Source organism: Saccopteryx bilineata, chromosome 1, assembly GCF_036850765.1.
Source record: "Saccopteryx bilineata isolate mSacBil1 chromosome 1, mSacBil1_pri_phased_curated, whole genome shotgun sequence".
NCBI lineage: Eukaryota > Metazoa > Chordata > Mammalia > Chiroptera > Emballonuridae > Saccopteryx > Saccopteryx bilineata.
The window spans coordinates 405,342,534-405,359,197 of NC_089490.1; the positions used below are offsets into that span (position 1 = coordinate 405,342,534).

The 16,664-nt window shown below is 54.1% G+C and overlaps 1 protein-coding gene and 1 long non-coding RNA gene across 2 annotated transcripts; both read left to right on the forward strand.

Moving 5' to 3' along the window:
• LOC136319740 (tumor necrosis factor receptor superfamily member 10B-like) lies at positions 1-4,910 on the forward strand. Its single transcript, XM_066252866.1, has 4 exons — positions 1-79; positions 2,550-2,707; positions 3,315-3,357; positions 3,978-4,910. The coding sequence occupies exons 1-4, from the start codon at positions 1-3 to the stop codon at positions 4,280-4,282; spliced, it is 585 nt and encodes a 194-aa protein (XP_066108963.1). The 3' UTR covers positions 4,283-4,910.
• Positions 4,911-6,415: 1,505 nt separating this feature from the next.
• LOC136319044 (uncharacterized) lies at positions 6,416-15,544 on the forward strand. Its single transcript, XR_010728170.1, has 3 exons — positions 6,416-6,551; positions 12,968-13,147; positions 13,571-15,544. It is a non-coding gene; the product is annotated as an uncharacterized lncRNA (long non-coding RNA).
• The last annotated feature ends 1,120 nt before the right edge of the window (positions 15,545-16,664 follow it).

Genomic DNA, 16,664 nt, shown 5'->3' on the forward strand with positions numbered 1-16,664 from the left:
ATGGAGGGAGGCAGGGAGACCAGTGAGGAGATGGTGTCCTGGGCCCGTGGCCGCAGTGGGCAGACGTGGGAGGACCGGGGTTAGTGCTGGTTCAGGAAGGGGAGTAAGAACTGGAGGGGTTCAGCTTCAGTCCTGGGGGTGGAGGGAGATGCCATCCGTTCCCGGAACTCGTGTCCAGGTTTGGGGGTAAGACAGGCTGCCCGGGACACCCCGTGGACACGTGACAGCTAGACATCAGGGCTGCTGCTCTGGAGGGAGGGGCTGGAGAGGTTGTTGGGAGGGGGAGGCCTGTGGAGGAGTCCTGGGTCCCAGAGGGCCGCCCTCCCCCAGGGGTGGGTGTCCGGGTGCAGGTGCCTCTCTAGGGGTGCATTCCACACCTTTCTCAGCCCCCTTTCAGAGCCCCCTGGGCAGGCCGGGAGCCCCCACAGGGCGTGGGGGGGTTTAAAGGGGAAGCTGGACTGTCAAGGCCTGATCTGTGGTGGCGCAGTGGATAAAGCGTCGACCTGGAAATGCTGAGGTCGCCTGACCAGGTGGTGGTGCAGTGTATAGAGCCTGGATGTGGGACGCTGAGGACCCATGTTAGAACCCCGGGAGGGCACCAGTTTGAGTGTGGGATCACAGACATGATCCCATGCTCTCTGGCTTGAGCCCAAAGGTCTCTTGATTGAAGCCCAAAGTCGCTGGCTTGAGCAAGGGGTCACTCAATCAGGCTCATCTGAGAAAGCAATCAGTGAACAAGTCAGGAGCCTGAACTAGGAGTTGATGCTTCTAATTTCTCTCCCTTCCTGTCTGTCTGTCACCCTCTCTCTCAGAAAAAATATATATAAATAAAATTAAAAAGAAATTGTGTCTTTTTAGACTGTTCCTACATTCTTGCTGGGACTGAATGAACGTGAGTTGAGGGGAAAGGTGAGGCCATAGAGGACTAGAGGGCTCTGTCCGAGGCGACTCCTGTCCTTACCCAACGGGGAGATTGGGGCACAGACAGGGAGGCAGAGGGAGAGACAGTGACGCTTGTACAAGGACCGCCATGATTGTCAGCAGCCCCAGGCGCGGGGGAAAGGCTGAAGCAGAGTCCCTCTCGCTCAGAGAAACACCTGCGACACCTTGATGCGGGACTTCCAGCCTCCGGGAGCTGGGAGAATGGGCGGTGTTGGGAGGGGCAGGTGCAGGAAATGAGACTTCAGGGGCAGCCAGGTGGGGCTGGGGCGGGGCCCTGGGTGCTGGAGTCCAGGACACAGCTGCCCTCAGTGTTCTTCCAGACTCGGTGGGACCAGCGTGGGCTGAGATGGCAGCTGGGTCGGTGTGGGATTGATAGCCTCCCTGTTCTTGGCCCGGCCGGGTGCCCGACCGGAAAGACGCATTCTCTTGTCTCAGCCTCTTTTCCTCTTTGAAAAGGTTTTTGATTTTTTTTTAAGTTTCCTTTGCAATAACTTCCAACTTTGTAATTACCAAAATAAGTCTGATGGTTGCACAATGGTGTGTAGGTACCAAATGCCGCTCTTTCCAATGGACACTTTTCAGTGATGTTGTTGGGCAGATAAAATATATTATGCTCACTTTGTTAAAGATGGCGCTGCCCACGTGGAAGCCTGCCTCCCAGGTGATGATATTAGTTGCCCTTCTTGCTTGGGATGGGCGTGATTATATTAAAGTGTGTTGAGGGAGGGCTTTCGCATCAAAGGGTTTTTATTTTTTATTTTTTTTTTTTTTTTAATTTTTTTTATTTTTATTTTATTTATTCATTTTAGAGAGGAGAGAGAGAGGGGGGGGAGAGAGAGAGAGAGAGAGAGAGAGAGAGAGAAGGGGGAGGAGCTGGAAGCATCAACTCCCATATGCGCCTTGACCAGGCAAGCCCAGGGTTTCGAACCGGCGACCTTAGCATTTCCAGGTCAATGCTTTATCCACTGCGCCACCACAGGTCAGGCTCAAAGGGTTTTTAAAAGATGAGGGATTGCCTGACCAGCGGTGGCGCAGTGGATAGAGCGTCGGACTGGGATGCAGAGGACCCGGATTCGAGACCAGGTCACCAGCTTGAGTGCAGGCTCATCTGGTTTGAGGAAAAGCCCACCAGCTTGAACCCAAGGTCGCTGGCTCCAGCAAGGGGCTACTCGGTCTGCTGAAGGCCTAGCGGTCAAGGCACATATGAGAAAGCAATCAATGAACAACTAAGGTGTTGCAACGGGCAATGAAAAACTAATGATTGATGCTTCTCATCTCTCTCCATTCCTGTCTGTCTGTCCCTGTCTATCCCTCTCTCTGACTCACTCTCTGTCTCTGTAAAAAATAAATAAATAAATTTTAAAAAATTAAAAAAAAAAAGATGAGAGATTACCTTCTAGGGGAAGAGTGATTGTGTTCTAGGAGGAGGGCAGAGAAAGGCCATGTGGAGGAGAGGAGAAGCAGCCAAGATGGTGTAGTGCTGAAGGACAAGCCGGTTTGTGCAGAGAGAAGGAGATGGGGAACAGAGGTGAATAAGGCTGGTGAGGTAGAAACTTTGCTGCAGGAGGGGGACTCAGCCCTGGCACCCAGGGCCGGGACCCGCCCAGGACCCTCAGAGGAGCCTGGGGAGGACACTGAGCTGCAGGAGGTGGTGGCCAGAGAAAGCCAGGCAGCCCCAGAGCAGGAGCTGCAAACTGCTGCTCCCCCGGCCCCGGGGCTGCAGGCTCAGGCTGAGGCGGCAGCCTCTCTCAGGCACCTGGAGCAGGTGAGTGAGCTCCCTGGGAGGGTCTGCGTAACAGTGCAGCCTGCGCTTATAGAGCACCTACTGTGTGCAGGGCTGTGGTAACTGCTCCCTCTGCGCTCTCGTCAGTTCTTGTCTGGGTTTCCTGGGGCGACCACGGCAGAGCACACAGACCAGGCAGCGTAAACACCACAAGTTCACTGTCCCAGTTCGGGAGACAGGATGTCCAAGGTCGAGGTGTCGGCAGGGCTGGTTCCATCCGAGGCCGTGAGGGAGGTTCTGGTCCAGGCGTCTCCCCTGGGCCCGGTTCTGGGAGGGGTCAGGTGAACACTCAGAGCATCCAGGCCCTGGACTCTCGCCCTCCAGAGCTGGGGCAGTGGGACAACGCAGTGTTGTCCCCAGGCCCAGGCCGTGTTCTGGGGGAGTGTGACACAGAGGCAGGTGGCTGTGAACTCCCTGCTCCCCCTGGGGGGGACAGCTAGTGACTTCTGGAGTGTGGTTACAAAGGCCGCCCTGCCCCCACCCACTGCTGCCACACAGACCCAATGACACTTTAGTTTTCTGTGAATTTCCTGCAAGTGTTCACATAGGTGTCTTCTCCTGGTACAATTTCATTGTCTTTTCTCTGCAGGAATATAAACAACAGTATTTTCTGCAGGACACGTCCTGTGATGGTAAGTCATTCAAATTCTTCAGTTACAGTGACTGATGAGGTGTAACTCTTTCTTGTTTGGTGTGAAGGTCTAATGTCTGAATTCTGGAAAGGGGAATTATGTAAATAGCCTGGTGCTATTTCTCATCTCATCCTCTCTGACAGCTGTGGGGATCCACCCTCTTTATAGACTTAGATATCAGACGGTCCACAGCCCAGCGAGGCCACAGAATTCAGCCCCAGGTGTCAGATCCTATACTCGGCCCCCTGGCATCAGCCTGCTGTCCTGACGCCTCATGGCCGCTCTGGTGAGGTGGGGAGGAAGGGCGGGGCCGACCCCAGCAGACTCCTTATCCCGCCCCGGTCCGGCATTCCCAGGATACAAGGTCCCTTCACAGCTCACTGGCTGCAGAGTGAATGAGGAACAGGCAGGTCGAGAGCCATGGCAGGTCAGGGCTAACCACGGTCACCTGGTCCCATAGCCCCTGCACTTCTTCCAGGTCAGCCTGGGTGGCCCAGGGCCCCCCTCCCCGGGGCCATGCAGGAGCCGGGCCTGGAGGAAGGTGAGAATGGTTACAGCGACGCTTCGTGAGCCTTCCGGAATTGTAACCAAGTCTTCCTTTCTGATTTCTGTTTTCTCAGCCAAGAATAAGATCTGTTATGAATTTGTACGTAATGTTCCGGCGAAAGACTGGAAGATGTTCATGAGGCTTGTCGGACTCGGAGAAAATGACATTGATATTTGTGAACACGAGAACCCAGGGAATCTGAGGGAACAATGTTACAAGATGCTCGTCCGCTGGAAGAACAGGCTGGGAAGGGACGCGTTCCCGTTCACACTCATGGCGGCCCTTCATAAAATGGAGCTCCACGAGGAATTGCACAATATTATAAACCACTTGGTTGCTGAAAATATCTTAGGTAGGCATGCAGAGACCCCATATTAGAGTAGACTCTGGGCACAGGGTGTGACTTTAAGCAGCATCCTGAATGGGGAGGGGTGATCTTCTTTCCTGGGTCTGATCCCATTGGAAGCTTCATGAATCCCAGACGGGGCTCAGCCCCTTTTTTGTCTGGATTCCCTGTGAAGCTTCCAGTGGGAGGTCCGTGCAGCAAGAGAGCTTCTCTGCTGGACACGGCCCGTCCAGGGCTCCCTGTGGCCAGTGTGGCTGACCTGTGGCAGGTCCTTAGGTTATTCAGGGTCCCCAAGCTGCTTGGGAATTGACCCTTTTATTGTGCGGGGTGGGCTCACGTTCCACAGACCCTCTTCTAGGCTGTGTGAGCAGGGGGGGGGTTGATGGTTGTCTTCTGTCCCCACCAACTCCTTGATCTCCAAGTTACTGTGATGTCCCCATGACCTGGAACAGTGTGGCCTGAACTGGGTGAAATGTGTGAGCAAGTCAGTGACACGGAGCCCTATAAGCGCTCTGAGTGGTCATTACACTATCTGGGGGGCGGAGGCGTGGGTGACAGTAACAGTTACGGAGACATTTGTCAAGTGCCTTACACTGTTTAACAATCAATTCCAAAGATATTGTTTTAGCCAATGAATGTAGTGCTTAATACATGCTTTTATATTTTTCTTTATGTACTTAAATTTATATCTTTTTTTTTTTAATTTATTTTTTAAATTTTATTTATTCATTTTTAGAGAGGAGAGAGAGAGAGAGAGAGACAGAGAGGGAGAGAGAGGAGAGAGAGACAGAGAGAGAGAGAGAGAAGGGGGGAGGAGCTGGAAGCATCAACTCCCATATGTGCCTTGACCAGGCAAGCCCAGGGTTTCGAACCGGCGACCTCAGCATTTCCAGGTCGATGCTTTATCCACTGCACCACCACCGGTCAGGCCTAAATTTATATCTTAAATAAACTTTTTACATGCTCGTATAAGTTTTCTTTAACCAGGAAGACAGTATTTCACATGCTGTTATAATATTTCTTTCTGTAATAAAATTGTATCTTAAGTAATGTTTGTTTGTTTGTTTTTGTCATTCCTGTTGGGTACATACTCTTGGGTGTGATGTCCTTGGAAGGTGGTGTCTTGCCCAGAGAACGTCACAGACACCAGGGATGTGCCCTGGGGGTGCAGGGGCTCCGGAGTAGAGATCAAAGCCCAGAGAAGCCTCTTCCTGGTTTGTGGCCTTCCCACGGGTCTCTGTCTCAGGAAAGGACAGCACAGTCCTTCCAGGGCTCAGCTCAAAATGGGGGCCCCACCCTCACTCACCCAAACTTCACCAGTCCTTGGCAACAGTCACAACTCGGCCACTCATTCCCCTGGAGCACCAAGCACCTTCAACTCCAGTTAGTCCATCAATGACGTAAATGCCACACCACCCACCCTCTTGTCCAGGAACCTGGGCATCATCTCCACCCACCTCCCACCTGACGCCACTGGAATCAGCATCAGTGGCCTTCTGTGGTCCTTCCACAGCTGTGCTCACCCCACGGGGCCAGTTCACTCCCCTGCTGACCACTGATCAGTCTTGCTCCCCTGTAGGCTTTCCTGAATCCACGCTGCCTGCACTGGGCAGTTGGAATGAACATCAAAGCACACAGCTGGCCATGCCCTCCTGTCACACCCAGGGTGGAGCTCCCCCAGGGTTGACATTGGAGGAGGTGTCAGCCTCAGCCTGTGCCTTAAGCCCCGTGTCCTGTGGTCACACTGAATCTCTAAGTGCCTTGCTTTTTGCTGGGTCCACGTGCAGGCCAGTCCCCTCTTCCTGGAATGCACGCCACGTTCATCCCCATCCCCTTTTTCTAAGTCTCCTCTGAAGCAGCCATTCACCCCGAGGAGCCCATTCCAGCCCGGAGAGGCCCTCTCTGACCACCTGGCTGCAGTTTGTCCCCAGGCCATTTGGGTCACGGCTTAGGCACACATGCATGACATGATTTGTGTTTAACGTGCCCCACCCAACTCGTGGCTAGACTGTAATTCCCCCACGCGTCCCATGCGGGTCCTGGTCTCCAGCCTCTTCCCCAAAAGGGACCAGGTCCTGAGGCTGAACTGCTGAGAGCTCGCCAAAGTCAAGGACTACAACTCCCAGAATGCTCCGGGCTGGTGGTGTCTTTCGGTTGCTCGGCGACCGGCTTGTCTCGGAAGACTAGCCCAGTGTAGGGCGGAACTTCCGGGTTGGCGGTTGCATAAGATTCTGCGGACATCTCTCTGCAGGTGCTGGTCCGGGATTCGTAGGATGATGGCAGGTTCCTTCTGGAAGCAGGGTGAGTGCGCGGCGGGGCGGTGGGTGACCCCGAGTCTGAGGGGCGGGTCTCCAGGCCGAGAGAGGGGTGACCCCAGGTCTGAGAGGCCGGGTCCTTGGACGCGAGGGGCGGGTCCCCGGGCAGTGCCGGGGCTAGACGCTGGGGGCTCCGGTCGGCGGGATGGAGGAGAGACCCTGGCCGGGCGCCGGCGACCTCGGGACCCCAGCGGGCTGGGCCTGCGCTGGTCGCACCCTGTTGGGACCGCCCCTGCCTGGGCCCCGCCGAGTTAACCGCTTGCCCACCCTCCAGCTCCCTTGGAAATTGACAGGGGGTCGCCTGCCCACGCCCGAGGTGACCCCGTGCTTCCCCCGCCGGCGGCCCCGCTCCTACCCCAGCTGGATTTAAGGGACAGGCCGAGCCCGAGGATTGTGCTCCAGACCGGGCAGTACCCGGGGTGGGCGGCGAACGCGTAGGTTTGGCACTCAAGCAACTGCGGCGGGGACGCCAGGGAGACAGGCACAGGACGGGGCGTCATCGCGGATAACAGAGTGGCCTTTGGGGTCAGCCTGGCCAGGGCGTCGTTACCCGCTTTATTGCCCCCGGAGAGGTTCCCCCCGAGCAGCTCCGGCTCTGCCTCCCGAGCCCCTGCTGTCCTCGGGGGCAGACAAGGGCGTCCACTGGTGGACATCTGAAGAGTCACGCTGCAGGTGCTGGAAAGATCAGAGGGCGGGCCGATTCCTGACAGTCTGGAGCCAGTTTCCTGGGGAAAAGCGCAGTGTGCAGTGTGTACTCCTGGCTGGAGAAAATTAGATGCCTGTTCTTCTGAGACACTGCACCTGCCCACAGTTCAAGCTGTGCCAGGCTCCCTGGGCGCCCCATGGTGCCCCTGCTCCCCCCCCCCCCGACCCAGTACGGGCTGGGATTCCTGGTGGGGAGCACCCAGATGGCAGGGCTGATGGGCAACACTAGTGCCCGCCTTCTAGGCCCTCCACATGCCACCCACAGGTGTGCCTGGATTCCAGGTCAGTCTCCACCCACCCCAGAGCCAGGCCTCCCTCCCGTGGTTCATATCTCGGACTCAGAGTTCCCATTTCTGCCCCTTCCTTGGGGTCCATTGGGAACACTCCTTCCTCCAATGTGCAGGGGTGAGGGGCAGTGGATGTCAAGACCTTTAGGGGGCACTTGGCCCAGAATAGGTGCTGACCAGGCAGAAAAGTGCAGCTTGGTTTTCGTGTCTTTTATTGTTATTATTAATTAAAATTTTTTTCTATTTATTGATTTCACCAAAGCAGGTGGTGGGACACAGGAACATTGAGCTGTTTCTGTATGTGCCCTGATTGGGAATTGAACCAGCAACCTTTGCACTTCTGGATGATGCTCTAACTAACTAAGCTATCTGGCCAGGCTCTCATTGTCTTTTTTTTTTTTTTTTTTTTTTTAAGTGAGAGGGAGACAGAGAGACTCCCACATGTACCCCAGTGAGATCCACCAGGCAAGCCCCCTACTGGCGATGCTTTGCCCATGTAGGGCTGCTGTTTGGCAAACAAGCTGTTTTTAGCACCTGAAGTGTGGAGGCTCCCCCAGGAGCCGTCCTCAGCATGGGGCCAACTCGCTGGAATCAATCGAGCCGTGGCTGTGGGAGAGGAAGAGAGAGAGAAGGGGTCTCATGGTCTTTTAAATGAAAGTGTGTTCTTGGTCCATTTTGTAATATAAATGACATTTTTTTTTTTTTTTTCATTGCTTTAGAACTTGAGGTTTCAGAGTCTTAGTAAGAATCGGGGCTGGGTAGCTCAGTTGGTAGGAGCATTGTTTGGATATGCAAGGTTGCAGATTTAATCTCCTGTTAGGACATGGAGAATGCACACATGAATCAACTAATGAGCCTGAGCATTGGTGGCACATGGGGTAGAGCGTCGACCTGAGACACTGAGATCCTAGGTTCAAAACCCTAAGGTCATCAGCTTGAGAGTGGAATCATCGATGTGATCCCGTGGTTGCTGGTCTGATCCCAAAAGTCAGCTTGAGCAAGCGGTCACTGGCTTGACTTGAGCCCCCAGTCAAGCCATGTATGAGAAGCAGTCAATGAACAACAACTAAAGTGATGCAACAACCAGCTGATGTTTCTCAGCTCCCTCCCTTCCTGTCTCTCTCTCAAAACAATTTTTAAAAGTATACGTTAAAAAAAATAGAATCAACCATTGAATGTAGAAATAAATGGAACAACAAATCAGTGTTTCTTTGTCTCTATGTCTCTATCTCTCTGTGAAAGAGAGAGAGAGAGAGAGAGAGAGAGAGAGAGAGAGAGAGAGAGAGAATGGCCCCGTCTTGACAACCGATACTTAGGTTGGGTTTAACCGCCCAGGATGTCTGGATGGCTGACAGGTGCCTGGTCCTTCACCGTACGCCTCCACCAGCCGCAGCCCTGTCCTGGGACACAGCCCCCCTGCTCTCTGCCACCCCCACACACCTGTCCCCAGGCTTCCCCTCAAAGACCACACATCTTCAGTGACATGGAAAAGGCTTCACAGAACTACCTGAGTTCTGGATGGTCTTGGTGTCCAGTGTCTGGTTGCCTTTTGTTTGCAAGCTTGCATTCATCAAAAGTGACCCCCTCCCCAGACTCTTCAGGGAGGGAGGCCCTCGTCTAGAATAGTCTCCCCTTTCTGGTCACTTCTGCACTGACTCAGATGTCGGGTCCCCTGTGATGACACCGGCTGCACAGCGTCTCCCTGTAGCTTGCAGGTGCCTGCAGCCGGTCAGGGAGAGGAGGCTCATCTCTGAGGACCCCAGGGGGACGGCGCCACTCTCCAAAGCCTTGCCTGCAGACTCAGGCACTCTGGTGGCCTCCGCTTAGGTCAGACATACATCTTGGCTTTATTTTATTTTCTTAAGTGAGAGGAGGGGAGATAGACTTCCACATGCATGCTCGACTCAACTGAGCTATCCGCAGCATCCAGGGCGAGCTCTCAGAGCAGTCTGGTCCACTGGCTGTGACAGAGGAGGAGCAAGAAGGGGAGCGGGGGGGAAGAGAAGCAGTTGGTCACTTCTCCTGTGTGCCCTGACAGGGAATCGAACCCGGGCCACACACAGGGCCAATGCTCTATGCACCAAGCCAACCGGCCAGGGCCCAGCCTGCTTTTTTTTTTAAAGATTTTATTTATTAATTTTTAGAGAAAAAGAGAGAGAAAGGGTGAAGGGGAAGCAGGCAGCAACTTGTAGTTTCTTCTTGGATGTGCCTTGACCGGGCAAGCCCAGGACTCGAACCAGCGACCTCAGCGTTCCAGGCTGATGCTTTATCCACTGCACCACCACAGGTCAGGCACCCAGCTTGATTTTTGATACCGTTTAATGCACCGGTCTCACGGTGATAATGTGGCTGGCATTTCTGTCAGCGCGAGTCTGTGTCAGCTCTGGTCTGTGCATCGGCCATGGCCGGTGATCCTCAGAGCAACCCTTCGTGTAGCCGCTGCCCTGTCTTCCTGGGCAGCCTGACTCCTGGGGTCCAGAGAAGCTCCGTGATTTGTCCAGAGTCAGAGGTGGAGCCAGGCCTGCAGCCCGGGCAGTGTGACTAAAGCAGGGACCCTGAGTGCCGCCCTGTGCAGCTCAGGGGACTGTCTGCAGAATGGCCACCATTCCCGGGTGTCAAGGCGGACCAGGGATCATGCCAGGACGCTTCGCTGCGTTTCCAAAGGAGAATAAAATGTATGTATCTCTAGGCTGCAGACACTTGCCCATCTGTGAACTCATATCTCTGGGACTTACTTTCTCATCAGAGTCATATGAGATGGTGCCCCTGGGGCAGAGCTAAGCCACCGTCTTGGCATTGGTGCCGTCCGACCACCCACGTGTCACTGGGCAGGAGGTTGTGAGGGAATCCGGAACCCGTATGAGCGGAGGTGTGTCAGCGACACTGGAGAAGAGACACCCCAGGCGGAAGCATCAGGCCCTCGACCGCAGTGGGAAGCTGTCCCTCGGAGGGGGGGGGGGGGACGGTTACTTAGGTTGGTCTGTCACTTTAATTGAGTCACTACTCAGTAAGCGTGCATGGAACACCTGCTTTGCCAGACTCGCCAGGCCCCTGGTACCCCCCAGCAGCAAGGTGCAGCTGTCTCAGGCTGGGCGGTGGCGGGGGACAGGCCATGACAGTGAAGGGGGACATTCATCTGTGTGACTGTCAGGTGGGCTGACAGCTGGAACACACAGCCCCAAAGCCTGAAGTGTCACTCGAGTGCTTCCTCTGGGTCGCTCGCCACCCTCTGCACACGCTGCTGGGTGAGCCGCAGCCCACCGGGTGGTTCGGAGCCCGGGTTCCTTCCCTCTGGGCTGCACAGTCTGCCAGGACCTTGGCTGCGTCCTTCCAGCCGGTATTCCTTAGGTGGGGTGCCTTGCGGAGGGCCACAGGAGCTCCGCTGGGCAGACAGCAGGCTGGCCAAGCCTGGTCCCAAGGCGGGAGCCGTAGACTCGGACCTGAGTCTGAGCCCCCAGCACTGGGCTCCTGAGGAAGACGGCTGGCAGGGAGGGCAGGTGGGCTGAGCCCAGAGGAGCAGGAGGAGGGGTGGGCAGGGAGCAGCATAGGCCCTGAGGCTGGAGACAGACTGCACTGCTTTGCAGAAGGCCCTGGGGCCGCGGGTCGGGGAGGCTGGGGAGGCTGGGGAGGCTGGAGCTGGGCCTCTGGCCGGGTCTGCAAGGGCCTTGTGCACATGGAGGGAGCTTAGGTCTGGCCTTTGAGTTTTGGAAGGATCAGCAGCCCCTCTCCCGTGGAGGAATGGAGGGAGGCAGGGAGACCAGGGAGGCCCCAAGACATGGTGGCCTGGGCCCGTGGCTGCAGTGGGCAGACGTGGGAGGACCGGGGTTGGTGCTGGTTCAGGAAGGGGAGTAAGAACTGGAGGGGTTCAGCTTCAGCCCCGGGGGTGGAGGGAGATGCCATCCGTTCCCGGGATTCGTGTCCAGGTTTGGGGTTAGACATGCTGCCTGGGACACCCCGTGGACACGTGACAACTATACATCAGGGCTGCTGCTCAGGAGGGAGGGGCTGGAGAGGTGATTGAGGGGGGAGGCCTGTGGAGGAGTCCTGGGTCCCAGAGCGCCGCCCTCCCCCAGGGGTGGGGGGCCGGGTGCCGGTGCCTCTCTAGGGGTGCATTCCACATCTTTCCCAGCCCCCTTTCAGAGCCCCCTGGGCAGGCCCGGAGCCCCCACAGGGTGTGGGGGGACTCAAGGGGGAGCTGGAGGAGTCTCTGAGGGCAGGGTGTTCATAGAACAGGGCGGGGTGCTGGGTGCACCAGATTCCAGTGCTGCGGAGGGGCTGGGACCTGCCTCAGTGGGGACAGAGGACGGAGGCAGTGGAAGTGACCACAGGGGTTGAAGGCACAGCTTTCAGAGCTGATGGGAGGGGTGGGCAGCCAGGCAGTGTCCTGTCCTTCCGTCAGGATGGCCTGGGCTTCATGTGAATTTGGTCCATGTCTTTGCTGAGGGTTGCCTGGTCCTACACAGTGACCCAGGTGACATCTGTGGTGTCAAGTGAGTTTCTCCCAAGGCCTCGTTTATCAGGTGGCCCCTTGGGCCCCATTCTCTCGAGTCACGGCCTGTGTGGTGTTCCGCTGAGCGAGCTTGTTGAGAAAGGGACAGACACAGGACATCGTCCACCTTGTGAGACAGAGGGGTCCCTGTGACCTCAGTGCCGGGAAGGAGGGCACTGGACGTGAGTGTCACCCTGTGGTCCACGAGGCTGCTCTAGACTGACTGAGAGACGTGAGGGAGGCCCTGCCCAGAGTACGGGCTCCTGCTGAGCGCTGTCTGTCTGTCTGTCTGTGTCCACGTCTGTTCCCTCCCCTCCCCGCCTGCACACACACACACACACACACATACACACAGCAGCCCTCCTCCTGTCCCCTTCCCCTGTGACTCATACATCCTTGTCCTCAAGGTCCTTCCCTGTCCTTACACGTGGCAGGATTTCCATCTTTGTTATGGGGAATAATATCCCGGTGTGTGTGCATGTGAGTGTCCATGTGTGTGTGCGTGTGCATATGTGTTTTTGTGTCAATGTGTGTGTGCATGCGTGTACATATGTGTGCGTGTGAGTGTCCATGTGTGTGCATGTGCATATGCGTTTGTGTGTGAATGTGTGTACATGCAAGTGTTCATGTGTGTGCATGTGAGTGTCCATGTGTGTTTGTGTGTGCACGCATGTACATGTGTTTGCATGTGTGTACTCACACAATGTCTCTATCCCTCCCTCCTTCCTCGGACACTTCCGTGGTTCCGTGTCTGGTCCTTCTGAGCACTGCTCCCTGATCACGGGGTGCAGACATCTCACCCGTGTTTGTGTTTTCTCCGGGTGTGTCCCATCGGGCGTCACTGGGCTGCCGTCCTGCGTCCCGTGGCTGCTGAGGGAACGCTCAGAGTTGACCTCTCTGGGACCTTGTCTGTATTCCCAGTTTCAGAGAGCGGGCACCTGTTCATTGTCCTCGGGATTCCTGTCCTTGCTGCTGCTGTGTTGCCATTTTTGATGCCCTTTGTCTATTTCTGCATTGAGAAAATAAGAGACAGAAGACCCCAGGCCTCACATCATGGTCGCCCAAACATTGTGAACATCGAGTTAGAGCCACTGGATGAGGGTGAGTGAGGACCTGGGCTGCGGGGCGGGTCCCGGGGAGCCTGAGTTTCGACGGGCGGGGCTGTTGTCCTCAGTCCCTGGTTATCACCAGCGGGGGCTCCTCCTGCCCACGAGTGGCCGGAAGGGAGAACACTCTGGGTGGCATCACAGTGCCCTCTCCATGACGTCCCGGCCTCTGGGCTGAAGGAGGGGCCTGGCTAGCTTCGGGGCCCTCGTGCATGGTGACTGGGGTGCCAGCCCCATCTCAGAGGCAGACCTGGGCCAGGGCAGGGTGTCCGGTGGGTCAGTGGAGAAAGCAGGTGGGCTGCAGCTTCCCCGATGTGATTCCTGCCTGGGGAGGGGACGACCACTCTTCCCGTCTTCTCACCACAGAGGTGTCTCCTGTCACCTGCCACTAACCACTGTCTTCTGTCTGTCCTCACAGGGAGCGGGGACGGAAGGGAACTTGTGTTGTGCGTAGTCCTGGAGCAAGTCCACCAACTGTCACCTTAGGAGTTGTGGGTTCCAAAACACGAATTAAAAACAGGACATGCACCCCACGGTCACAGCAGCATTGTGTGCAAGTCAGGATCTGGATCAGCCCAAGTGCCCATCAGTGGACTAGCAGATAAAACCCTTGCTATAGCCTGACCTGTGGTGACGCAGAGCATAAAGCGTTCATCTGGAAGGCTGAGGTCGCCAGTTCAAAATTCAGGGCTTGCTCGGTCAATAAACATACGAAAAGCAACTAAACGTGGATGCTTCCCACTCTTCCCTACTCCCTTTCTCTCTCTCTCTCTCTCTGTCTCCTGAAATCAATAAATAAAATTTTAATTAAAAAAAACACCCAGATCTGGTACATTTACACAGCTATGAAAAAATAAGGAAATCTTACCTTTTGGATAGTCCTCAGGATTATTATGCTAAGTGAGATAAACCAGGTAGAGAAAGACAAATACTGTCGGGAGCTGATCAACAACTGCTGGCTGGCAAGGTCACAGCAGGAGAAGACCCACAACTGCTGGCTGACAAGGTCACAGCAGGAGAAGACCCACAACTGCTGGCTGACAAGGTCACAGCAGAGAAGACCAACGGCTGCTGGTTGACAAAGTCACAGCAGAGAAGACCAATGGCTGCGGGTTGACAAAGTCACCGCAAAGGAAAGGCACAACGATACTTCCCCCTTTGACTTTTTGAATTAATCTGGCCTTATATCTCCCCTTTTCTGGTTGTGTGCTATTATTTGTGGCACAGGGATAATAGTACCGTGCTTTCCCTGTAGATTCGTAGTGATTTCTTTGGAAATGAGACAGAGGGTGTGAGTTCCACAGAAAAGCCTGTAAGCCAGCCCCTTGAACTGGGCTCATAAACATAAGAGACTGGCTATGATATTCCTCGTAAAGGGTTAAGTTTGTAGGAGAATTTCTTCTTATTAATCATGTTAGAAAGAATAGATTGTGACTTGTAAATGGATAGGAGGCAGTGGCTGTGCACAGAGCACCTTTCGGCCTTCACTTAATTCATCATCTTTCCTCCCTATGCTTTTCATGTGATAGAGTAGAGAAACTTTCCTTTCTTCTTGCTCACCTGACCTGCAGATGGTGGAACACTCTGAGAAGAATATAGTTAGAACTTAACTAGTGTGTGAATATAGTAAATAAATAAGATTTGACTGGACAATAGAATCTTAGGTAAGGTGTTATGGAATGGCCCGTTGCGTGGCCTGGGATGGGAGCGCAGTCAGCAAGAAAAGAATGCTTTGCTAAGAGACTTGTTTTATGACTGAAGGCAGTTGCTGGGCTTTCTCAGTGAGACATTCTCATGAGATTTATATACTTTCCAAGGTTTTTCATTCAGATAATAAAGAGGAATATGGGGGGATCCGTAGAAGCAATAGCAATTAATGCCTTCTGATATTATGTTGCTACTAAGCTATCTTGCAGGTGCACTCTATATATCTTTAAGCAAAAATTACTTTTGATGTTATGCCAATTTCTTAATAAGCAAGCCTTTTGAAGTTTTGTGAGAAAAATTAGGACACTGCATGAACTCAAGGCCATTTGCCTGAGCAAGCGGTGGTCCTTTGCTAGTCCTTGATGATTTCGTCTGTTAATCTCTCTCTCTGCGCCCTTGACTCACAACAACAGTAGAGTTATTAATTAGTACTAATCTTTTAGAAGTTTGTACTGATATTGTTATTGCTATTCAAGTTATTGTATATCTGTACTTTGAATGACTTACCACCTGATTTGTAGCTTATAGATATGAATTAACTGTTATCTGGAATATGTAACCATAGTGAAACAAAATACCATGTGATTGTAACTTAGTGTGTGTGCATAAAAAGAAAGCTAGACCAGCATTTGGCGGAGATGCCTGGCAATAAATGCTAACTAGAGAATAAAGAGAAAGAAAAGAATTCGGCTCTCTCACTCGATTTGTGCCAATGCCGTCTCTTCCTGTGGGACCCCTGGATTCCCCCCGGGGCTGGACCCCGGCAAAATACCATATGATCTCCCTATGTGTGGGGTCTAACAAACACAGTAAACTGAGGAACAAGCCCTGGCCGGTTGGCTCAGTGATAGAGCGTCGGCCTGGCGTGCATGAGTCCCGGGTTCGATTCCCGGCCAGGGCACACAGGAGAAGCACCCATCTGCTTCTCCACCCCTCCCCCTCTCCTTCCTCTCTGTCTCTCTCTTCCCCTCCCGCAGCCAAGGCTCCATTGGAGCAAAGTTGGCCCGGGTGCTGAGGATGGCTCCATGGCCTCTGCCTCAGGTGCTAGAATAGCTCTGGTCTCAGCAGAGCGACGCCCCGGATGGGCAGAGCATTGCACCCTGGTGGGCATGCTGGTGGATCCCGGTCGGGCACATGTGGGAGTCTGTCTGACTGTCTCCCCATTTCCAGTTTCAGAAAAATACAAAAAAAAAACCCCACAAAAAAACCCCAAAAAACCCCTGATGAACAAAATAGAAACAGAGGCAGGGACACAGGAACAGATGGACAGCAGTCAGAGGAAAGGGGGAAGGGGGACGGGATCAAATACATTGTCCTACGTTTCCATGTTTAGCTTCATGATTTTCATTTGCGTGTGATATTCATGTGGACGGCCCGGTCCGTATATAATGTGATATTCATGTGGACGGCCCGGTCCGTATATAATGTGATATTCATGTGGACTGCCCGGTCCGTATATAATGGCAGGTAGGGAGCGAGCTGCCCAGTGGACGTCTGGCTTACGTGGGGTCAGGGCCAGCTTACCAAAGGCCCCACACAGCCCCTGCACTGGCTGCATTAAGAACAGCAGAGTAATGGAGTTCACCACATTCAAAGCATGAAGCTTCTACCTGGCCAGATAGCTCGGTGGGTTAGAGCATGGTCACAATAAGCAGAGATTGCTGGTTCGATCCCCAGTCAGGGCACGTACAGGAACAGATTGATGTTTCTGTCTCTCTTCCTTCCCCTCTTTCTAAAGTCAATAAATCAATTTAAAAATATATAATATTCTGACCTGTGGTGGCGCAGTGGATAAAGCGTCGACC

Excerpts from the sequence above, each read along its gene's own strand:
- LOC136319740 (XM_066252866.1), top strand. The coding sequence starts at position 1 with ATGGAGGGAGGCAGGGAGACCAGTGAGGAGATGGTGTCCTGGGCCCGT. Across the intron at positions 80-2,549 it reads GCAGACGTGGGAGGACCGGG|GACCCTCAGAGGAGCCTGGG; the intron begins GTTAGTGCTGGT and ends GGACCCGCCCAG. Across the intron at positions 3,358-3,977 it reads GCAGGACACGTCCTGTGATG|CCAAGAATAAGATCTGTTAT; the intron begins GTAAGTCATTCA and ends CTGTTTTCTCAG.